The sequence below is a fragment of the Cyprinodon variegatus genome, unplaced genomic scaffold, assembly GCF_000732505.1.
Source record: "Cyprinodon variegatus isolate N-32 unplaced genomic scaffold, C_variegatus-1.0 Scaffold158, whole genome shotgun sequence".
In the NCBI taxonomy this organism is placed as follows: Eukaryota; Metazoa; Chordata; class Actinopteri; order Cyprinodontiformes; family Cyprinodontidae; genus Cyprinodon; species Cyprinodon variegatus.
This window is the reverse complement of record NW_015150611.1, coordinates 986,174-1,010,914: the sequence shown is the minus strand read 5'-3', so window position 1 is coordinate 1,010,914 and position 24,741 is coordinate 986,174. Positions and strand designations below refer to the sequence as shown.

Sequence of the window (24,741 nt, the reverse complement as noted above, 5' to 3'; positions counted from 1 at the left end):
TTAGCCACAAACTTTATGCTAGCATCACATGGATATAACCAACTTTTATGAAAATGTATGCTGTGTGCATTCACAGAAACATTGTGATGTCTGAAACATAGGGAGGAAATAACTACATTAGTGAAGCATTACTAATATTGTAATGGCAGGCTTTTCTAGTATTTTGTAGCCCTGGATGGATGAATGATGGACAGATGGATAAGCAGTGGTGTGAAAAACACACACATTTGTTACTTAAAAGTATTAACTTGACCTCTTTACTCAAGTAAAAGTGAAAAGGTATGTGCTCCAAAAACTACTTAAAGTATAAAACTATAAACTAACCTTTACAAAAAAACAGCCAGATGCCACTGTATGAATTGAAAGCTCAATATTTGACAAATTTTAAAAATTCTTTAAGATAGGGCCAAGGATGAGGGAGGTCTTGTTGGTCTTCGTCTCCCGATAGGCCCTCGCCTGTGTCCGACCTTTCAGACATTTCAACATATTTTTCTGAATCCGACATTGTAGCATGGCATAGACAATTCATGTTTACAGTTTGAAGAACACCTGCTTGCTTCTGATGATTTCCTTTACCTAACCAAAAAATGTTTGCGTTATACGACTCATCCAATTACACTGGTTTTCACTAGATGTGGAAGGAGCCAATGATCTGCATTGGATGGCGCACATGACGTGAAATAAAAATGTATAAACATAAAACCGAAGCCAAGAGTAACAAGTAACGTTTGTTTTAAAAATTAAGGAATAGAAAGTACAGATACTTGTGTGAAAATGTAATGAGTAGAAGTCAGAAGTAGGAGGAAAAATAAGTAATGGAGTAAAGTATAGATACCTAAAACATGTACTTAAGTACAGTAACGAAGTATTGGTACTTTGTTACTTGACACCTCTGTGGATAGGTGGATGAATTTGGATAGATGGATCATTGAAAAGGAAATAGAGATGGTGGACAAAGGCAGGAATTTATGCATAGATCCAAACTTTAGGACAGTTGGACATGATTTGCAATACAAGACAATGCATCAAGAAGGGAAAAAGGGATGCAACAGAAACACACTCACCTAAAAGTAGTAGTCTGTGTGTTGCTCGGTAGATCTGTTTGTCCTTCTGGAGCTGCTGCTCAATCTTTTTGTTTGCTTCTCTTTGTGCCTTCTCCTCATTTCTCTGGTCTTCAGTCTTACTATTACCCAAACAACCCATCTTCCCTCAAGAAATAAAAAGAAAAGCAATATGGGGGGAGTTGGGGAGGAGGAGGGAGGGTTCCAGGGAGGAGGAAGAGGAGCACTGAAGGGAGGGGGAGTATGAAGAAAGGAAAATAAACAGGTAATAGTTGTCTAGGTCCCTGGTTTGACCCTCGGATTTGGCAGCAATGTGACCCACATTTACTCAGTTACTGTTTGGAAAACAATGCTGTGCGGATAAAGAGTCTTTTGCTGTCAGAAGAAGAAAATAAAGGGCAGGATCCTGCTGCTGCTGCTGGAGGCCGCCTGACCCCCTCCCACCCCCACCCCACACATTCAACTCCACTTTGCTCCTTATTAACTCTCCCTCCTCCCCCCGCTCCCGCCCCCCGAAAAGATAGGTTTTAATTAGAATCCACGGCGTGTCGCTATGACGCCAAAAAGCGAGATTTCACCTCGAACGGAGGCAGCGAAACGAGCCTAAACAGCATCTCCGTGAAGCCGGGGTCTCGCGTCTCACTGCTGCCCGCCACAGGGAGCTGAGCTCGGCGTGTCCGAAAGCCTCGGCCGGGCTGAGGCGGTGCTCGTCCCCGCGTCGTCTTTGGCCACAAACATGTCCACTTCCACCGTTTGAGTGTTTATTATAATTGTCTTTTAGTCGGGTAGCCACCTAGCGAACGGGGAAATTATATGTAACTAGCTACATGTATGATCTTCTTCTTCCGTCGTCCTCCGGCTCCTTCTCCGCATCAAATCAAGCTCCAAACTCGCTGCGGTTGTCTTTCTGTCGCCACCTCCAGGAGCCCCCCCAATTTGTCCTCCTTATTTGTGATGGCTGGCTATTCCTTGCTGTATTTTCTCTCTTTTTTCCCCCTCCCTCTCTTTTGTTGCAGAAATGTGTTATCAGTCCTTCACATCACCACAGAGTCTCCAGAAAACTGCGCACGGACAGCCTGTTTATTCCTTCATTTAATGGAAGCTCCAGGTGAATCCTTCAACGAGAGAAAAAACATTTTTAGAAAAGGAAGAAGAGAATCCCTCGAAATGTATCCACGTTTTTTGCAGGTTAAAAAAAAGAGAGAAATAAATGAACCCCCGCTATCAGGCTTCACTTTTTAACGCGGCCTCTAAATGTTTACACACCCACAGACTATCACATAAACAGATATTTACAGAACCCCCCCTCCTCCTCCTCCTCTGGGGGTAAACACGCCACAGGATTGACACTCTTACATGTGAATTTACATTAAGGAAAAAAATAGGACGCGATGCTATCGAAGCAGTGAATTCCCACCGTGAAAGGCCGCTCCTCTCCGGGGGAAGGGGGCCGCCGCCGCGCGCTGGACGAAGGAGGTGATACACGGTTCTAGAAGCGAGTCCTCAGGAGGGAGTTGTTATTATTTTCTTCCTTTCTCTTCCTCCGAGAAGAGTAGGCTACATTGAAGAGGCAGACGGCGCTGAGGGTGGGGCCACACGGCGCTCATTGAACCCTGGGAAGGAAGGAAGGAAGGAAGGACCGAGAGGCCATATGCGACTGGTCACGTGGTCAGGGCGCGGAGCTGCGTCAGCCGCGCGGCGGCCTCTTCGAAGAAAAAGGGGACCGCAACTTTTTGTTCTAAAGAGTGTTGAAACAGTAACCCATTTGTTTTGGAATTGCACTTTTGTTCAAAATCTGTGGTCTGACATTTGTACGTTTATTGCAGAACAAATTGAGAGGGACTTAAAGTTATTTTGGAAGGATGTCCTTTTTGGACTTTATGACCTCAACAGTACTTAGACTAGACCAAATGAAACTTTCATTATTAATCTGATTATTCTCTTGGCAAAATTTTACATTCATAAATGTAAGTTTGCACATTCCAAAATATCTTTTATTGCTTTTAACAATGAGGTCAAGCAATATGTCAACACAATTAAGTATTCTCTTAATCAAAAGGCAACAAAATCTATAAATGTTTGTAAACAATTTAATATCTTTTTATAAATTTGTACTTTCCCTGGCAAAATGTGATGATGTAAATCTTCTTTTTATTTTGTTGTTTTATGTTAAAACACCAGCAATGTTGGATACTGCACAGTGTATTATTTTCACAATGGAGAGGAATGTTCATGTATTCATGTAAACTGTGCAATTGTTGAATAAAAAAAAAAGAAAAGAAAAAAGGGACTGCAGTTTCAATAAATCAATCAATCAGAGCCTTATTTCAAATGAACATTAAAGTGATACCTTATGCAATCTCACACTGGGGAAGATTCTTAGATTACATCAACTGGAAAGAAGTCTGGCTGCTTCCAAATTAATATTTGATAAACAACAAAACTAAAGAAATCTCATTTAAGATAATCCATAACATTTATCCTACCAAAGTCTTTATCTAGAAACACTTTAAAAAACACATTGATGTCACTTGCAGCTTCTGCTGTAGTAATCCTGAAACACTTGTTCATCTATTCTGGAACTGCCCACTTATCCAGTCCTTCTGGTATGACATTTATTACTTAATTAAGAGAAAAATAGACAAAGATTTTCTTTTATTTTGGAAGACTATTCTATTCGGCATTAAGGGAAATTGCAAGGTTCAACCAAAGAGATCAGATAAGGTATATGTAATTGACTTGATTATTATTATGGCCAAGTTCTTTATACATAAATGTAAATATAGAGGCTCCAAACCGTGCATTACTGCTTTTAAGCATGAACTCAAACAATACATTGACAAAACTCAAGAAGCTGTTGTCCTTTTTAATCTTCGTATTTAGACAGCTGTTTCCCCCTAGTGTTTACTTTTATTTAATAGATGTACTATTTTATTTTATTTATTTTTTTTGTTGTTTTTTTTTCCTTACTGTTTCTTGTTTTGCACAAAACAAGGACATTTACTTGACTGGTAAACATCTTTACAACTTTTGAAAATATCTGTAAAAAATGGTTGTTAAGAATACCTATAGTGCAATATGGTTGTTCTGTAATGTTCTTTGCAGAAACAAATAAAATTGTACTGGGAAAAAAGAAAAAAAAAAAGAATGGGACCTGATATAACGATACATTAAAGAGAAAAATACTTTTTTTTTGTAGAATCGATACAATTTAGTGAAACTGATGCTCATGACTATGATTTAAATCTCTTTTTACTTTTAATACCTCACCAAAAAAGTAGAAAAAAGTAAAATAAAAATCCTCGGTGCACATGCTTTCCAATTCTTATATGTCTATCTGTCAATCTTCCATCATTTGCACAAGCTGTTCTAAACAGGGACCAACAGGGGCACTGCCCTATGAACTTAAGACATAATACTAAAAGAATTAGGAAAAAAAAAAAGAATAACTCCAACTTGTTTCAACTGAATTGATCACTTTTACTTAAGTTCTAATTCTGTTTTGATTAAAACTGGTGATTATCATTTAAAATAAGTCAAAAATATGTTTCGTTCTTGAATTGTGAGTGAATGTTGAGCAAATATTCCAAATAATAGTTTAATTTTATCTTTCAGTTGATGTTTATTAAACAACTAACTATTTTACATGCTCTTTTTCTTCCATGATAAGATTTTTATTTTTTTTTATTTTACGTAAATGAATTTAAAATTTTCGAGCCAAATCTACACATTTTCAGTTGGTATAATATTACATTTCATTAAACTCATTGAGAAACTTCATTCTATTTGATGCGGAGACACAATTGGCTCTTTGGTTCTGTGGCTCTCTTGATATATTTGAAAATTTTTTAAAAATATTGTACTTTTTTAATGCTTTTCTGTGCCCCCATGAAAACACATGGCCCCCTCTAGAAAATATGTTCTAGAACCGCTATGAGAAGTCATTGACCTCTCATTCAGGGTCAAGGGGGGCTGGGGCAGAAATGTATGGGTGAAAGGAAGAGTTCAACCTAGACAGCTTGCTAACCCAATGTAACAAATCCTATGGTTCAATTCTTATTTATTAGCAAGGAGCTATACTTTTTTTTATTACAATCTTTATATTGGTAAATATTTAACTAAATTGTTGTTGTTGTTTTTTTATACAACCAAGTCAAATCTAAAGACAATAAATCTGTGATTAAAGCCTAACTTGAGTTGGTCCACACCTTTGCATGCTACTGACTACATACCTATGACTGAGCAGAGAGGTTTTCAGTAGTTATATTGTTGTTTTTCCTCTTTATTTTTGTATATTTGTTTTATTTCATTGTTTTCTTAAATGGTTATTCTTTTATTAAATAATGTTTTCTCTTTTTTTATGAAGTGTTATTTTTTTTATTTTATTTTTTTTTTATTATTTTGAATTGTGCTTTGATTAAAAAATATTTGAATCCTTGACAAGTGAATCTTTTCCCCTCCTAACTATAAGAATACAATCAAATGTGAAGTTGTGTACTGATGTTGTTAATTTCTTTTAACACTAGAGGGCAGCATTCTCCAAGATGGAGGCTCATAGATAGTTTCCCTCCTTAAAATATTCTACTCAGGTTTTTATTCATTTTTCAAGTCTGATAAAATGATTTGATTATTAAAATATAAAGAGACTTTGCAAGGATTAGGATTGTCTTAGCATTACATATTAAATATATAAACATAAAGCTATCACTGCATTTGTTTTGTTTTTTTTCTGAGACAGTTTTGTTCAAACGTTTCCACACCCCTTTAACACTTTTTAAACATATTTTTTCATCTGACAATAAACTTTAATGTAATTTAGCCCACTGCAAGCCCACTGGACTTGCTGATATGCTATGGATCATTTCCCCACAGCTAAACCCAAGTACACTTGAGCTCAAGATCGCAACCCAATGGCCAGTTAATCTTCACCAGGACTTTCTGTTTTAGAGCCGAATTAATGTTTCTATCAATTATGGGATGCTATCCAGCAGAAAAGCAGATCCAGATCATCACACTACCACATAAACGTTGACCATCGATCTGATGTTCTATTCTTAGAATGATGTGTGCAGGAAATATGACCTTTGCACTTTAAATTATTGGTTCTCAACAAAATACAAAAGTATCTTTTCAATTCAGTTATTTCTTATTTGAATATAGTCTTAATTCAAGAAAGCTTGTTAATTGAAATGATTGCATGACCAAATGTTTTCACTTGTTTCAAGACCCTAAACCCTGCATTAGTATATACATTTTTTGCGTTGTGAAAAGTGCCTCTTTTGTCTCATCAACCCTGGAAAGACTTTTCTAATAGTCTTGAGAATCACCATTGTTGCTTTTGGTTCTGGTAGTCCACCTATTCCAAATAAGAAAGTTTTCTCTACTTGTGGATCAAGACTTCATATTCGTCAGGAGCCTGACAGGAATGCTTTATATATTAATGTAGGTCAAAACTGTTGATTCTGACCTATTTTTAAATTTCTTTTGATTAAGGCTAAATGTGTTGCCTTTTCAGGCTTATAAGCCTACTTTATATGCAAACAGTTTCTATTCAAACTTTTTAGGACTGGAGTGATGAGGCTTACTGTAGGTTTAGGAACATTTCCTCTTAAATGTAAAAGGTGGTTTCTGTAGCTTTTTGTATTTACTTTGGATATCTTTAAGTTTTATTGAAAAATGTTTGATGTTTATAAATAGATAAATTAATAAAATGCATCAAAACAACAAAAGAAAAAAAATCTAGCAAGCCCTAAATAACAGAAAAAAATATTTTTTTTCACCTCACTATCTCCCCAAGCTGAAGCCATGGATTACTAATTAAATGTTTCTGTAAAGTTTGACTAAATCAAAGAAAGAATGGTTTAAATGATAAAACAGCTCTGTTATTCTCCTAAATAAACTGAGATAGGTTTATTTTGACGATTATGCTGCTTTAAGATATGTTTGATTTGATTTGACATCATTTTGACACAAAGGAAGTGTTTCTTCAATGTATTTCAAAAAACATAGATAAACACTAATACCTCTGTATATCTTAATTATAACCTGTATGTCTTTTTTCTGTGTTCAACAAATGTCTCGAGCAACATATCAGTATTTAAAAATGACCCCAACAAACCTCAAAGTAGTCTATCCATCCTCAAATATAAAATGTTGATCTTACTTACAACTTTAACAAACACAATTACATTAAGCAAAAGCAAAGAAAAGAAATCAAGATAAATGAGAAAAAAAAACGGAAAAAAAAAACAGCAACACTATGCGCTTCTTCTACTTGGCCGAAAATTTCTGCTATTGATTGTCTCAGCCTTCACACACTGATCATTCCTCTGTAGTCACACCAGAGCTTTAATGGCCTCGCAGCCATGAATATTAGATATACTTCCCTTCACCCGACAGTACAAATATGATGAGCCAGCCTGAGAGGGGGGCATAAGGGAAAAAAATACAGCCGTAGACTAAAGGATAAAATCTTATTTTCAAAATAAATGAAGAAAATGATGCATTTATGTACTTAGAAGCACCAAATATTTTTCATAAATAGCACTCATAACAGATTGTGGATAATTCTGCACCTTTAGATGCTTATAGTTAATGGTAGAAGCAGATTATTCTCCATCAGGTAGAAACAGAGGCTAACCTCACCTCCTATGTGAGATTAGCTGCATTATGAGTAGAAGAGATGCACATTATATGAGGGATGTGAGGGAGGGAGTAGAGGGTGTGACAGAGACGCGAGCAAAGGGAGTCCACATCTCTTCAGGAATCATAAAGTCAAGGTTTTCTTCTCTCGGTGCTGCTTGTTACTAGACTCACATCTGACTTTTCCTGTTGCTATTTGAGGTGTTGAAGTAAAAAAAAAAAAGCTGTGTTAGACAATGTTTTGATAGCTTTTTTTTTTTTTTTGCTGAGAAATGAGTGAGCCGGTCAGATTGTCTGTCCTCCCATCTGGGGCATTTATTTGATGAGCGACTGTGACTGAAGGAAAGCACAGAAGTCTCTGAAAGCAGCATGGCCGGGGATCTGGTGGTTGGGATACTTTATAACTTATTACTCCCTCTGCTTTTGCTGACAGGTGAGTATTTTGTTTTCTAAATGCCGACTTTATGGCTGTTAGAGGCTTTTACCTACAGTTTTGGTCAGGTTGAGATTTGGGGGCCTCTTGATGCTACATGCTCGGACAAATAAAGATCTCTGTGTAATGTGATAGAAAGGAATTAAGCCTTGAGGTTTTAAGAAAATGCAAAAAGATTAAGGGAAAGTTTATAATGGAAAAAGAGCAGAAAGTGGAACTTCCTGGTTTTGGATAAACTTTATCAAGCTTCTGTTGTTTTTCTGAGGCGCTTTAGATTGCATGTATTAAATCTAATACATGCAAGCTGTTAAGTTTTTTAGCGATTGTTTGATTTTATGCTAATCCACTCACTCTATTCTATTTAATTTCCCTATGGGCTTAATAAAGTATTTTTGAACTGGTAAAGGTGAAAGTTTTTCTGCAGCCAGAAATAATTCAGTATCACATATGTCATCCATAACAACATCCATAACTTCTTAGTTTTACTTTACTTTTTGTAAAGCACACTTTTTTTCTTTTTTTATTAGTTTATTTTTTTTTATACTTTACTAAACCTTTTAATCTGTATCCGGTTTATAGCATTTTGCAGCCATTTGGTCCTTCGTAGGTGTTTCTAAATGTGCTATACAAACAAATCTGACTTTCAAACACATTAATATTATTTGGAAATAACTAAACAGAGAACATTACAGATATTTTTCTTTACAAGAGAGGATGACACCATGAATAGCACATAAAAAAATAAATGGGAAGAGAAATCATAAAATCCTATTTGATTGGCTAAATTAAACTGTTTCTATCCACCTTATTGCTTTTGTTTGTTTTTCTCCTCAGCATCCTGTTTTCGCTATAATGGCCTCTCGGTGGTGTACTTTGTGTTCCTGCTCACTGTACCACTGCTACCGAAACCCAGCCTGGCCACCTTAAAAGGTCAGAGAATCTCCAGGACAGAAGTTCTCTTTTTTTTAAATCAAACATTATTGTCAGTGTCTTATATTTTTGTCAGATTTTTAGTTTGTTAAACAAAGTAATGTCAACATGCTCCAACAAATTGTTGCACTAAGATCCATGCATATTTCTGGTGATAAAGGCTGCAAATCCAGCATTTACTTTAAAATATTAAATCTAAATGTTGCCTATTTAAATTAAGTTATTCAATTACATGCCTTAAAGCAGATTCTGTTTTTAAAGTTTAAACCGAATTTTGAATAATATTTTCCATCATTTATTGTCTCAGAGCTGCAGATGGAACCCTCTTGCCTCTTTTGCATCCAGTAAAGCATTGTCTTCCAATAATTTGGTTCAACAGTAATCAGTAGGGTGTGTCCAACTTAACAAGAAATATAAACAAGCTTGATTAGAGTAATAATAAGAAATATCAATTCCCATTTAGAGCTTTGGTTTTTGTGTATATTTAGGATAAAATATCTTGCTATATCTACACATTTACTTTAAACTTAGTGCGGATTTTTAATAATGTTACTTTTAAAAGGTCTTTCACGTTTATGTTTCCTTGTTAAACAAGCTCCACGTCTTTATACACTGTTTAGGCTTTTACTGGCTGATGATTTCAATTCTGTTGCTTATATAGATACCTTTTCTGAAATGTTTTTCCTCAAAATCATGTGAGTTACTGATGGTGCTTTCAATAAAAAATTGGAAATCTAAATGTTAAACTTTTAGCCTGTGATGGAAAAGGAAACCTTAAATAATTTTAGTCAAAAAGGATGTTTATTTTTCTTGATAAACCTTAAGTTCCAGTAAGTATCTATCCATCCATCCATCCATCCATCCATCCATCCATCCATCCATCCATCCATCCATCCATCCATCCATCCATCCATCCATCCATCCATCATTCAAATGGGAGGTTAAAGTGCTCAATTTTATTTTCATTCGCAAAACTTAAGTCATCTACACACCCACTGAGCAGTAATACTGCTCAGTAGCAAAAAGCACCACACACTTCACATCAAGCTAACTGTTTTAAACTTTTTGGTCATCATACTCCCTAGTTGCAAGGTAATAAAGATTGTATAAAGCTTTTCCTTATGAAGTCAGACATGAGCGAGTAGGTCATGCATGTTCAGCACATCGATCCCTACAAACAGATGAATTAAAGCATCCCCTCCCTCAAAGTACTTTGTAAAGGGGGGGAAGTGGTTGGAATGACCAAATCAATTATGCATAGCCTGGTAATTACAGCAAAGAATTAAAAGATGTTATGTCAGCGATCTCCTATCTTTACTGTCACTGAAAACTGTTTGCCTTTCAGCTTCACACATCCCATATATTTTGCTCTCCATATTTCGATCCAGCAAACCTTAGACTAAGTGATGAAATGTGTGTTTATCTCGTGTACATGCAATGCGTTTTATTGGTGGATCCACCTATTATTTTCAGAGCATGTGTGTGTGTCTGTGTAAGCAGAGAGGTTTAAGTGAAACAATGCTTTTAGTAAAAATGGTGAACATCAACAACACATCTGCTGGCTCAGCTGCAGTTCAGCTGCATCAGCTTTTAGTGTCTCTAACATTCTGATAGCAAGAGTCAAACTCTAGGAAATCAATATGGAATGGTTAGTTTATTTGTATTTTTATTTAAAGTTGGGTTCACAACTACCTGTCTTCTACACGTGCTGCTGTCCTAAATGTGGTAAATTAAAAGGATAAGTCATTCAATGTGTTCATGGTGATTGGATCTTAAATACAAATGTATTTTTATTCTATATTTGGATTTGATTGTTTAAAGTCAAATTAACATTTCACAAAAAACTTAATTGGACTATTTCTGTGACATTATTTTTATTAAAAACATTTACTGAATTCCACAGTGAAAAGCACCATATGCACACCTCTTAAACCTTTTGAGAGAAGTGCATAACTATTTAATCCAAGAGTGGCATTCAGACACACCCCTAAAACATTTGGTGCCACTGGATGTTTTTAGTAATCCCATAACTGGTAGGAGCTGTTTATCTTTTTGACCTGAGTTTAAAAAAAGAATATATCTACAGAAGGAAAAAAAAACCAAAAAGAAATTTTACACTAAATACGCCATCCAGGCCATTAAATATGGTGGTGGTGCCATTTAACTGCTCTAGCTTGAGGTAAAAGAAGGATGATATTGGTAGAAAACCTGACGCAGGGGTCTCAAACTGGTTCCAGAAAGGGCGATGTGGCTGCAGGTTTTCTTTCCATCCAAGCAATGGCACACCAGACTCCAGTCATCTCATCAACTGATTGCAATCTGAATATGATGACTTGATGAGATGACTGGAGTCTGGCGTGCCATTGCTTGGATGGAAAGAAAACCTGCAGCCACATCGCCCTTTCTGGAACCGGTTTGAGACCCCTCTGTTAGAGGCTGCAAAATAATTTGGTTTGGGGAGCTTTGGCTATTTTGCAAAGGAGAAGGGGGGAACTTAGAGTGTGTAGCTGTAAGAATGAGGGGCAGGGCTGGCTCATTGGGTACCTTCTCGGAGGAGTTCAACACAAATGTATTTTATTTAGGGAAAACTGGAGAAAACTGTACCATTTTCCTTTTGCCTCCCATTTATGCTTTACTTTATGTTTGTCTTCTACTCAGCCCACCCCTATACATCAATAAAGAACATAATAGCTTCAGACTGGGATGTAATAAAATATGGGAAGGTTTAGGCACCTTCAAACAATGCAAAGCACATTAAGTTGTCACAGTTTCATTTCCTCTGAGACAGTGTATTTATGCAAAGCTTATTTATTACTGAAACGTGGATTCTAATACACTAACAAATACACATACAGGTGTACATTTATGTATTGCATGAAAACTTCTTATTACCAACTCACGTTATTGTATATCTATAACCTATCACTTGAGTCACTTGAGTTTTCTTCTTCTGTCCTCAATAGGGAAAACTGGACAGTTTCTGCGGATAATAATCTACACTAGTCTAACCTTCCTGACCCTGCAGTGCTTCATGCAGATTCCCTTCAGCTACCTCCCTCCACATGGTAAATAAGAACAGCTTTTTAGCGTGTCTGAACATTTTTAAAATGTCATTTACCTTGGAAATAAATGTAGAATGCATTCCAAACGTATACTGACAATCTTTAGATGAAACGCAACTATTCTTGCACGCTTTTCACCATTAACTTCTTTTTTAACAGTTGCTGGATTCTGGGAAGATTTCCTTTACCATTTAGGAATTGTGAGGTATGAAGTAATTAAGACTGAATTTTGTTATATTGTATTTGTTTATTTTTGGATAGTATACATCTGTGAGCTTCGTACACAAAGTGGATGTATTATGCAAATGTATTTATTTAAAGAGCTAGATGAAAAGAAAAACTGTTTTCTTAAAAAAGTCTCAGGTTGTCCATAATTTATGTATGTTTATCTACTGCTTTGTTGCTCCTCTAAAAGTTTTATTTGCTCTTTTTTTCTTGAAGTGGGATAGTTTTTATTGCCCTCAGTATTACAGAAATCAGGAACTAAATTTTACATTTTGCGATAAATGTTTTCATTCTTTATTTAGGGACAGGAGTTTCCAGTCAGCGCTTATGCACGAAATTATATCCCAAATTGATTGGGGGATCCCTATCAGATAAGTTAAACATGAGAAAGTTGGGCCTATATATAGTTTGTCTGCTTTATAAAAGAAAAAAAGCACCAAATGATGAATATATACACAAAACGAGGAGTGGGAAAAATACCACAACGGAAATAAACAAACTAACTTACAGTATAAGCCAGCCATGATACTACCTTTTTCATTGGGCTTTATGTGAAAGTTGTCATTTTAGCATTTGAGATTAAGAATTTAACACAGAAACTGAAACATAAAACCAGAGACGGGAAAAGACAAAAAATATTAACGGGTTGTTATTTTTTTATGGTTGTCAGATCTCCAAGGAGTAGTTATTGCATACAGTGCACTTAGTGCTTACATCAGCTTGCCTTACTGCACTCCAGCTTTTATTTTTTTATTGACCTTTATTTAATCGGAATATAAGGCTCTGGAGATTTAGAGTATCCTGATAAAAAAAAACACAGCAGATCAATACAGCTTGTGACAACAAGCTGTATACACAACATGCATGAAAATAAAGGAGAACCAACAAGCCATAAAAGACAGAAACTTTGCAAACTTCAAGTCATTTTTCAGTCTTGCATTACTTTGAAAAAACTAGTCATCCACTTTTGTTTGATCAAAATGGTAAGTTGAAGGTCAAATGGGGGCTTTCCTCACAACATTCTCAGGTTTGTGTTTGAAGCTGGTAGAATATTTGTTCAGGATGTCATAGATGTCAGCCTTGTCCAAAACCTGAGACTTTACCATAAATCAAAATTCTTATTTTATCTCCTATAGTCATCTATTCACAACCAGTCTTAGACTGTGAGCTGTGTTTGCTATATTTTGTTCTTTCAGATTCAGTTCGGTTGACCCAGCTAACATTGTGAGACTCTTGGCCCCAGACGTTGGCCTTTTCATCTCCATTCTGTTTCTACTGAGGCTGTGCAGAAAACTGCTGCACCCTGTGCCCCAAGTCAGCCTGCATGAAAATGGGATCCCTCCTTCAGTCCCAGAGGTGTCAGCAGATTCACACACCACCTGATGAAACATTGTGTTTTCTTAATAATCTACAATTATATCCATCCAACATACAGTGGAGTCAGGCTGGTTTTTCTTTTGGATATTGCAGGACGTTGAAACCTCGGACTCAGAGTCAGAGGGAGGATATGAAACAGAGGCCTCGTCTTTTGATAGCTCTGAGGACACCACCCTGCCGGTTCAGTCTGGTCCACCACAGTTTGTCCAGAAGATGATAATGTTTGCAGCTGGTCTGAGGCTGCTGCTGTCAGCGATCATGAACACAGCAGGAAAAGTGGTGGTCACTCTGCTGCTGGGACTGGCAGGTATATTAAAGAGCTGGCATGTCTGCAGAGACGTGTTTTAGCTTTAAATTGTCAAATGTAATGTTTGTTATTTGACAAAATTTCCCCCATCAGCTCAAATGGCATGAAACAGGCAACAGTCTTTGTAGGCACCTTACATCTGCAAACTATGTACTCACTGTAAAATCTGATATATCAATCTCCTTTTTTTCTTAAAATAAGTGCATTTTTTAATCAAGTGAGACACTTTGTCAATGGAACAAGACAATTTGCATTTAAAATAAGTAAAGAAAAAAACAAACAATGCAGGAGTCCGAAGCCAGGTCAGAACAGGAAGAGGCTGTATCAGAGGTCCAGGAGTCCAAAGACAGTTCAGGCAACCTGTTCAGATGGGAACACAAAGGCTCAGTGGTTTAGAGGCAGAACGGGTCAGGATCAGGGAATAAAAAACACTATGGTACGAAAAAAAACCCTCTCACCACTGGCCAGCAAGAACGCACACTAGAACAAGAGCAATAATCAGGGCCTGATGGCTGGGACTGAGCTGTTTAAATAGAAGCAGGAGCAGGTGGATCAGATGAGCAGTGATGATCAACCAGGCAGAGTTAGACAGGTGAATGGAATGAGCAATTAAGCCAGCAGTCAGTGGCAAGATCATGGCACTCCGAGCCGTCCTTTCATCTGTGTGATTGTCCGACTGCATCTTCACGTGTCTGCAGGTATCATACTACCTTCCCTCACATCAGGAGTTTACTTCGGGGTGTTTTTAGGGCTGGTATGGTGGTGGATATTCAGTCGCTCCATCAGCATGCTGCTTTTCAGCTGCCTGTGTGTGATGATGGCCATCTTCAGTGGAGGACACCTGCTGGCTCTGTACCTCTACCAGCTGCCTCTGTCGCAGCAGCTCATCCCACCAGATGATGTATATGCAAGGTAAAAAAAGACAATGAGTAAAAGGATTTCATGTAGATATTGGATTCTGAGGAACCAAAGATTCTTCTCTGCGCTTCAGTTTTTAAATATTTTTAGCTCCTGTATCCTCCTCATTGTATGCTGTAGAGATAATCTTAACTCGTGTTAAAATGGATTTTTTAAACCTAAATTTAAAACTTTGAGTCAATAGCATATAAACAAATATATCATATAATAACTAATCAAAATGTCCTTAATAATTTTATCTGATAAATATCTGCTGACTATTAAAAAGAAAAAAACAACAAACAAAAAAAACATTTAGGATTTTCCAAAATCAAGTTTATGCAATAGTTAATGAGATTCTTGCCAGGACTTTCAGGAAGCAGCAGTGCAAGAAAGTTCCTCCTAATATTAGAGTTCAGATTACAGATGGCAGTACAATAGGAAAAAAACAGAACAAGTGTGTTTAGTTTCAAAGGGCTTAAAGGAGAAAGTAAGCTCTCTCTCTATTGCAAAAAAAATTCTAAATGCACTTAAATTATAAGGCATCCGTTATATGTTTATGTCTTTTATACATTGAGGCTTTTTTAGGTTGTTTATCATTTTTTAGGCCTGAAAAAAGGTATTTTCCAGCATATTAGAATTAGAGTAGAGGATGAACCTTTTACTACTGTGTGTGTTTGGATAAATCCACACTTCTTTTAACTTGTTTTCAGGTATAAATACTCACATTTTATAACTTTTGCCAATCTGTTGAGGTTGAACACGTTACAGAATTATTTTCTTTGTACTGTTATTCTTCTATCTCTCTGGAGGCTGTTTGGTATGATTGGAATGATCCGAACCAAGGGATCCCAACCGCACAGTCTTGGTTTGCATCCACATGTCTGCTGGCCCGACTTCATAAACCCTTTGGTTCTTCTGCTGCTCTACTACACGCTGGTGGCTCTGCTGCACAAATGGGTCCACATCACAGAGGAGGTTAGAAGGGAAATGTTTGGTTTTGTCTGTTTACATTTATGGACATTTCCGCTGTTAAATGATTGGTCTCTTACCTCTGCTGTACACTTTAATGGTAGCTTACTATTATTATAACCTATTGCATATTGCTTTTCTACCACTGCTGAACCTTTAAACAGTGTCGGCATTATATCAGCAGGTTATTAGCTTCTAATAGCCCCTTATCTTTTCAGGATATTTCTGATGATGACAAATCTGAGAGTGTGTTAGAAAGCCCTGAAGCTCCTCCAAGCTTCTCCAGGGTCATCTACATCACAGGAGATAAGCAAGAGGTGACATATTAACATTGTTGTCGCCTTTTAAATAGAAATTCAAGGTCTGGATACATAATCAGTCGGGTTTCTAACTCATAGTTTTTTCTCTTTTAGCTCTTGAGCAGCACAGATGAAGAAACTTACCTTCCAGATGAGGTAAACAGTTCTGCTATCTAAAAAATGTGTAGATGATGAGTTTTGGTCTCTGAATGATCTCAAATAGTAAGAAGCTTGAAATAATAGATTTTTTTTTGTATGGTGCGGTAATAAGGGTTCCTTTGACCAAGCCCAACCTCTGTAACCAACCCAAAACCATAATGTTCCCACTGCAGATGTCCAGTAGGTTTTTCATTTGAAGATGTACCAAATCCATTATACTCAAGCTCCTCACATTATTCTTTAGCTAAATTAGCCAACACACATTCTACATGGCTGTAGCTATTGACTCTGCAGGTAGCTGTTGACTCCTTCATAATAAACATTACAATAAAGAATAAAATACCAACAGATTGTTGACCTTTGTAGTGACCAGTATGGTGTACTGATAAACTGATGATGCTGAAAAGTGATTTGAGAGTTTTGTAGAGCTTTCTCACTCTGAATGTGTTTTTTCTTTTTATCTTTTCAGGCGATGATTTTAATGACTAGAGGTTCCTGGCAGGACGTCCACAGCAACGGTCTTGGATGTCTATTGGAGGGAGCCGGCTACACAAACTGTTACACTCCATCGCTTCACGACGAAAAGGACGCTGATTCATTCGGTAATCGCTGCTCAGTAGATAAACTGGCTCAGGAACTAAGGATACATACAAGACTGAGCAAAAAAGAGTCATCCCTTTTTTTATTTAATTAAAAATCCCTTTGGGATCAATACATTATATTTTAACTGAATTGATTTAAACATGCCATATTCAAATGCAAATTAACATTCATTCAGGTGCTTTTGAAGGTCTTTGAAAGATGTTTCTGGATTTAAGCTGCTTATATCTTATTTAAAAACTATCTGAACATTTTCAGATATAAAAAATAACTCTGACCTATGCATCTTCAGACATAAAAAGACTAAATATGAGTTCAGATTCAAGTTTATTCATAGAGCACACCTAACAAAAATTAACAGAACCCAAAGGGGCTGAACAACTGACAGGCATGACAGGGGACTCCAAAATATCCAAAACAGAAAATTCAGATAATACAGAAACATAGAAAATTGAAGGGACAATAATCACACATTCAAAAAAGTATAGATCAAAATGGGACATACATAAAAACATGGGAGGACATAGGAAGAGTAATGTGAACGAGGAATGAGGAAAGAGGCCATAAAGCTGTAAGGACATAGATAAGAATAGATTTGAAAAGGATTTTTTAAAAACATTTTATCCTTGAAAAATTACAGAAAGTAGCTCTGTCGGACAGGAAGGACTTTTACACACTGTTTATTTGCTGTAGATGTTTTCTGAGACCTGAAAACATCTTTGTTTGTCTGCCACTTTTTATATTATTCAAAAACATAATTTCAATCTGAGTTTTGATCTGTTTAACCTTCAAGAACCATCGGTTTACACCAAATTATTGATCTAAAGACACAAAACATCAAATAATCATTCATATATTTTAAAAGTACCCACCTTTTCTTATTGTTATGCTTCTCTCTCTCGCACCAGAGGCAGAAAGTGACAGAGAAATGGAGGACAGGAGTGAGGAGGTCCCCGAGAGTCAGACTGACACAGTACCGCCCCCCTCAGGACCCAGTGGTCTGATAATCTTTGGACGTCTGCTGCAGAAACACAGCTACGTTAGCGCCCTTATTATCATGATGGTAAAGTACATCCAACAATTCACTGTTCAGGTTTCTGTGATATATATGACTGCTGCCACCAGACTGGTAAACAGCAGAGACGTTTCTGCAGCCGTAGGAAGAAAACCTGTGGTTGTTACAGAGTTTTAATTGCTTTAGTGGTCCCACAGTGGGACTCACACAGATCAGTGGGAATGGAACCAGCGTGCCACTGGGAGAAATAATAAATGAATTGTGTAAGAGGTTGGTTTTAGACCACTCACTCTGCAATGAGTAGATAAACTGCTTTACAGCCAGAGCCACAATGACATGAGATTAGGTATAGACAAGCATGCCTAATAAACTGATTACTTTGTGATTAGCAGCACCTTTACTCTTCATCTTTAAATTTAAATGTATTAAACTGTGACCAGATATTTTCTTTTAAATCTAGGTGTGGAGTATAACTTACAACAACTGGCTGACTTTCGCCCTGCTGGTGTGGTCCTGCTTTATATGGATGATGCGGGACCGCCGGCGTTACGCCATGATGTCTGCTCCCTTCCTTGCCATCTATGGCACAGTCCTGGTGGTCCTGGGCTTCCTGAGTGGGCTCCGTCTGAGCCGAGCAGAGCTGTATCCAGGGCTTCCCTCAGCTGTGATAGTGGACTTTGACCTGAACAGTTACCATCCTGCACCTTGCATTCACCTGGGAGCAAAGGTAAGGCCTGGAAGAGCAGCAAAGAACCAGTAAAGACGTGTCTTCTTAAGACACAAAAATAAAATAAAATTGGTGTAAGAAGAACGGAAATGAACAATCAGCATCATGGGCAACAAGAAACATAGCAGACATCTCAGAGAAAAGCTGATGAGAAGCTTAAAACAGATTTAGGTCACAATACAGTATCCTAAGCCTCCATCTCAAATGTTGAATCCATTATCCTAAAATAGATAAAGTGGCAAACAAACTTTTCTTTTGGCAGCTTTCCCGATGACACTGCACATCACCCTGCAGGCATCACTTTCCCACTGTGAAATAGTGACATCAGTCAATCAGAGAAATATTGAAAAAAATTCATATGGGATACAAAACATTTGGGACTGCAGCAGAGTTGATTGAGCTTGGTTAGATACAAAAAGTATATGCACTGTTTTCCAACTAGACAATAATCCACTCCATCCAAGTGGTGTGTCACATTAAATTGTGATACAACACACTTTCCCCTCAAATTAAAATGTATTCATATTCAATTCAATTCAGTTCAGTTCAGTTCAGTTGAATTTGATTCAATCCAGTTCAATTCAGTTCAGTTCAGTTCAATTCAATTTGATTCAGTTCAGTTCAATTAATTTTAATTAAATTGAATTTGATTCGACAGCTTAATCTATCCAAAAGATAAATTAAATGTAACTCAGTTATTTTTGTTTTGTTTTTTAAAGAGTTGTAGATTTTAAAAGTTATAGTATGCAGGAAGGATAATCTGTAGCAGTCTGTGCTGCACCAAATCTGGGGAAGCTTTTGACTGAAGACACTCTGCTGTTAATAAACAGTCTTCTGAAGAGGAGGCCGAGGATTGTTCATAATTTTCTTTATCTTATAGAGAATTCTTCTCTGTGATTTCATCACCAGGGGTTCCAGGGGAGTTCCCAGAGCAGAACTGACCTTCTACATCAGCATGTTGATCCTCTTTAAGTCAATTTCAGTTTTGATTAATTTGCTGTTTGTTGCTTCCACAGGTTTTTTACACCTTTAATTTCTGGGTGATGTTTCGTCAGCAGCTGGTGGAAAGAAAGGAGGAACAGAGCATGAAGAAGCAATCTCTCGAAGAAATTAAAGTCATTCCACGTAAGTTGACTTATCTTACTGTTATTGTGATAGAAATTAGACAGTTACTGTAACCTTTAAGGCTTGCACCTATCATCTTCACATTATTCTGTTTAGTCAGAATATTTTTTCTTCTCAACTCTTCTTTTATTTCTTTGTTTACCTTCATGCCAGCCGAGGAAAGTCAGGGATCACCACTGATGGGGATGCTAATCTCAGGTGTCAAAGGGTTTCTGGTTAAATACTGGATCCTATTTTGCTGCTTCATGTTCTTCATAGTCAGCTTCTCTGGAAAGGTCTGTAATCAATTCATTATAATATGATAGTGCAGTCTGAAGCCTTCTGGTGGAAAAAAAAAAAATCATTTTCTAAATACTTTTTTTCCCCTAACATTGAATATTATATGTTGATAAAATGAATATCGTGAATCTGATGTTTACACGAATAATCAGGGAAAAGTGTGTGGATAGTCTATGCTTGTTTGTTTAACTCTGCAATCCTGAAAAAAGGTCTGTAATAATTGTTGAGTGTAGAAAAGGAACATTTATTTTTACAGTTAAACTTACTAGCTTCTCTACTCTCTGTTCAGGTGGTCGTGTATAAAATCCTCTACATTGTCCTCTTCCTCCTGTGTGTGGTTCTATACCAGGTTTGTATACCTGATTATTTAGTCACTATTTTCAAAAAAGAATAATCTAATATAATGTTATTCTAGCTCTTCTGTGTTGTATGTTAGTATAGAACTCTATCCTGGGTTTATAGAACAGCTCTCTCCATATATACTCTATAAGTGCAGAATATTTGAAAAAATCTTATTATTGAAATGTCATATTGAAATGCTTCACATTAAAATACAGGGTTGTTAATAGATGTGTCAGGAAAAAAAACCACCCATAAAACAGGTGTTTTATCTAGCTGGTATGACAGGCATGACAGATAATGCAGGTCTAAACACAAGGGCAAAGTTAATATTTTCTGGAAAGAAAAAAAAAAATTCCTTTCCCATTTTTTTGGAGTTCATGTGCTTTCACTTTAGATGTAATTAAAGCTTATTGAATGACTTCTAGTAGGCCGTGGCATCAGGTCTCCTGGGGTGAGAAATTGAATAACAAATAATATACAGTGAGAAAAATAAGTATTTGAACACCCTGTTATTTTCCAAGTTCCAAAGAAAGTCCAAAAACCACAATTTATTTATAATACATCTGCAAATAAGTATTTGAACACTTGAGAAAATCAATCAATTATTTGGTACAGTAGCCTTTGTCTGTGATTACAGAGGTCAAGTGTTTTCACCAGGTTAGCAAACACTGCAGGAGGGATTTTGGCCCACTCCTCCACTCAGATCTTCTCTGGGTCAGTCAGGATTCTGGGCTGTTGCTGAGAAACACAGAGTTTGAGCTCGCTCTAAAGATTCTCCGTTGGGTTTAGGTCTTGAGACTAGCCATAACCTTGATATGCTTCTTCCAAAGCCACTCCTTGGTTATCCGGCTGTTTGCTTCAGCTCATTGTCATGTTTAAATCCTGGAACTTTCCAGTCAGCATCAGAAAACTCAGTATTTCAAAAATTAGGTGAAATCGCATTATGGAGATTCCTTTAAACCAGAAACAGCTTATTCAGTTTGGAAGACTGGGACAAAGAACCTGTAAAGTACAGCGATCAATTATTGGCGGCGAGTTCTGCAAAAGGTGCTGCTTCAAAATTTTAAATGAGGGGAAGCATCTCTTCGTTTTATTTGTTTGGCTATATATGTTAAGCTGGATCAATAATCAAAAGCCAATACTGAACTTTGCTAAATAAGGAATAAACAATACGGATATAAACAACCTTCATCTGCAGAAAACGGATATACAGAGTATTAATGTATACGAAAACGGAGCGGATGAACGATGGACTGGCTGTATCATGAGGAATGTAAGCGAACACTGGTCAATAAACGCACATAAACTCATAGTGCTTTTAGTCTGTTTAGATCGAGACTTAAACAGACTTCTGAACATCAGTGAGTCATCCAGCTTTAATTTGTCAGCAATTTCCTGCAACATGTGTCTGGTTTTGATAGAAACCCTGAAAAGGCCCACATAAACACTCTGTGAACTGTTCTTCAATGCTATTTTTCAGCTAAAAGTATCGATTATGAGATACAAGCTCATGCAATGCATTTTTTTTGTTTTGTTTTTTTGCCTTAGTTTTCCTGGTTTTTCTTTCCCCCTATTAGGTTTCTGCTGACCTTTTAGAGAGACAATAGGCACTTACTGGAAAAAGGCCTAATGGCTGTGAGGATTACATGAGACAAAGCTGTTCCTCTATTTGAGCATCAGCAACAACTCTGGTGTTTTACATACACACAGACAGGGAGCAAAACAATCATTTATCTCCTGTGATAAGCTCTGCACTTATGCACTTAACCGAGCCTTTCAAAAACAGAATGTTACTCCTTTTTCACATATTGGGACAAACCTAAGTGTGTGTTGTTTGTATTTTTTTTTGTTTTGTTTTTTTCATTTAAAATCTGAAAAATTCAACTGAGATTCAATGTTTTGTCGAGCAGCCACTTATGGGAATACTCTGCTTTCCCTACCAGCTTTAATCATCTATAGAAACATGTAGGGTTGGTTTTAGTGGATTTTATTTGGGGCTATCAGAGTAAAATGGTCTGCAATGCATTTCGTAAGTAGAAACATTAAAAGCCTTTTCTTTTCACTTTAACTTCTTTTTTTCTTTTTTTTCTTTTTGCAAACTTGTGTTCAGTTTTCCCCCCAAACACCACAAATATGGGGCAAAATAGGAAAATATTCACAAAGATAACATTTATTGACATTCTTAGTTGTGTTGCACCGATACCGATACCAGTATGGGGCTGGACCCCGATATTGCGCTAAAATAGTGGTATCGGTATCGGCGATTATCAACAAATAGGGCACCGATACCATTTTGAGAGCTAAAAATGGCATCGGCGCAACACTTCTTAGATGCAGGAAGGAATAAAAAAGCTTTATTATTTTCATGCTTATGCTCTATTTTTCTTCACCCTCAGATCCGTTATAATCTTTGGCGTCAGGTTCTGAAGACGTTCTGGGCGGTGGTGGTGGGTTACTCCATGGTGGTGCTGATAGCCATCTACATGTATCAGTTCAGAAGTGTTTCCGCCCTTTTTAGACAGATCATGGGGATGTCAGAGGATGGGTGAGTCTCATCTTTTTTCTACAGCTGGACATAGGTAATTCAAACAGACTTAATGTTTTGGTTTCTATCGTGTTGGTCTTCTCTTCCCAAGACTTCGTGACCTGGGTTTGGAAAGGTACAGCACAGTGGAGCTGTTTGCACGTATTCTGCTTCCTGCTGCTTTCCTGTTGGCTTGTATTCTCCAACTACATTACTTCAACTCTGACTTCCTTACTCTGACTGACCTGGACAACGTACCTATACGGGAGACTTCCAGGTGAGAAAGGAACGGGACTCGGTTTAGAACTCGTACCACACCATGCAAATGCTTCAAACTGTAAGGAACCGGACTTTCCAGAACCCTTGACTGGATTACAAGATTGTCTGGCTCTTTGCAAGCAAAATCGTAGCAAACGAAGGATGACTCAAAGCTACATGCAATTGTACATCAGCCAAAGTTACACTTATCAGATAGTCAAACAAAAAACACATTTTGATGAAAAGTGTAAACATGCTATATTCATTTGACTGCCAAATTTGCTGTTTACCTTGTTTCTCATTTCCTTTTATTCTTCCTTCCAGAGAGGAAGAACTCAGGAGTTCGGTTAATATGATAGCAGATATGTAAGCACCACCTTAATGATCTCCTAAACATTTTATTAAAATAAACAATTGTAAGCATTGTATTGGTATAATGCATTTCCTGTGGTTAGACCATGTTTGGAACTACTATGCTTGTTCTTAGTTCTTGTAAATATATTGCATCACGTTGTCAATATCAACAAGGAGCATTGAAGCATGGTTGATATGATTATTATCACCTTTTTCTGCTTGGGAGAAAAACTGCAGTCTGTAACAAGAATGTTAAATTGCTCAATCTACTACTGGAGGAAGAACTTTGTTGATACAAAGTGAGCTTAATACATTGTCCCATCCACATGAAGCAGCTGTAAAAAACATTTGAAACCTGCTCTATTTAAAACCACTGAAAGTGCTAAAATTGGTAGATTTGCTAATCGCAAGCCAGCCAGGCCTTACTTTTCTCTTCACAGACAACCACAAACACACACAATGAGATGCAATTATGTTTAAGAAGCAACTCAGTTTTTATTGTGGATTTTACACCAACAAGCTGCATTATCATTGTTCTAAAGCAGGCATCCCCAAACGCGGTCCCCAAGGCCCCCTGTCCTGCAGGTTTTAGAGGTTTCCTTGCTCCAGCACAGCTGAATTTAATTGAAAGCTGATTAACAGGCTTTTGGTCTACTGCAATCATTATAACCAGCTGTGCTGAAGCAGAGAAACCTCTAAAACCTGCAGGACAGGGGGCCTTGAGGACAGAGTTTGGGGATGCCTGTAATCAAAAGAAATACTTATTTTCCTACTCCTGGTCTGAATCTCAAACCGCCCCCTAAGCACTAACTTATCAAGTGTCTCTCCCAATGAAGTCACACTTCCAGCTGTGGAAGGGACCTTGATTGAATGTGGGGGGGTATAAATGAGAATGGGACGCCTTCTTCGCTCCAACGGAAAAGGAAATTTGCCCCTTCCTTAAAACAAATGTATACGGTCAAATAAAACAATTTCAAAGAGGAGCTTCCCTTTAGGGATTAATGATGTGTTTTCTCTTAAACCTAATTTGTGGTTTTCTGTCGGTTTGATGAACATCCTGAATTGATGCAAACTCGCTATTTAAGGTCTCTATGGTCAACTCTCCCCACCCACTATGGGAATAGGGAAAGGTCCTTAATATGGCAGACCCTCG

At 37.2% G+C, this 24,741-nt stretch overlaps 2 protein-coding genes and 1 long non-coding RNA gene across 3 annotated transcripts in view; 1 reads left to right on the top strand and 2 right to left on the bottom strand.

Annotated features, from left to right (window-relative positions):
* The window catches only part of gnas (GNAS complex locus), a 37,420-nt gene extending 35,910 nt beyond the window's left edge, over window positions 1-1,510 (bottom strand). Inside the window, exon 1 of the mRNA XM_015377782.1 lies at window positions 1,065-1,510. Within this exon, the coding sequence (XP_015233268.1) occupies window positions 1,065-1,203 (139 nt within the window). The 5' untranslated portion in view covers window positions 1,204-1,510. The remainder of the gene's footprint in view (window positions 1-1,064) is intronic.
* Window positions 1,511-2,053: 543 nt separating this feature from the next.
* LOC107086679 lies at window positions 2,054-2,723 on the bottom strand. The gene is made up of 2 exons (XR_001481316.1): window positions 2,479-2,723; window positions 2,054-2,176 (listed from the first exon to the last, which is right to left on the bottom strand). It is a non-coding gene; the product is annotated as an uncharacterized LOC107086679 (long non-coding RNA).
* Window positions 2,724-7,892: 5,169 nt separating this feature from the next.
* Window positions 7,893-24,741, top strand: part of LOC107086635 (piezo-type mechanosensitive ion channel component 2-like) — a 43,662-nt gene continuing 26,813 nt past the window's right edge. The window contains exons 1-19 of the mRNA XM_015377725.1: window positions 7,893-8,136; window positions 8,971-9,066; window positions 12,030-12,131; window positions 12,288-12,333; window positions 13,550-13,709; window positions 13,824-14,037; window positions 14,736-14,949; window positions 15,747-15,912; window positions 16,125-16,223; window positions 16,320-16,361; window positions 16,834-16,966; window positions 17,873-18,027; window positions 18,440-18,706; window positions 19,723-19,831; window positions 19,985-20,106; window positions 20,400-20,459; window positions 22,849-22,997; window positions 23,089-23,253; window positions 23,559-23,600. Coding sequence (XP_015233211.1) covers window positions 8,073-8,136; window positions 8,971-9,066; window positions 12,030-12,131; window positions 12,288-12,333; window positions 13,550-13,709; window positions 13,824-14,037; window positions 14,736-14,949; window positions 15,747-15,912; window positions 16,125-16,223; window positions 16,320-16,361; window positions 16,834-16,966; window positions 17,873-18,027; window positions 18,440-18,706; window positions 19,723-19,831; window positions 19,985-20,106; window positions 20,400-20,459; window positions 22,849-22,997; window positions 23,089-23,253; window positions 23,559-23,600 — 2,405 coding nt within the window. The 5' untranslated portion in view covers window positions 7,893-8,072. The remainder of the gene's footprint in view (window positions 8,137-8,970; window positions 9,067-12,029; window positions 12,132-12,287; window positions 12,334-13,549; window positions 13,710-13,823; window positions 14,038-14,735; window positions 14,950-15,746; window positions 15,913-16,124; window positions 16,224-16,319; window positions 16,362-16,833; window positions 16,967-17,872; window positions 18,028-18,439; window positions 18,707-19,722; window positions 19,832-19,984; window positions 20,107-20,399; window positions 20,460-22,848; window positions 22,998-23,088; window positions 23,254-23,558; window positions 23,601-24,741) is intronic.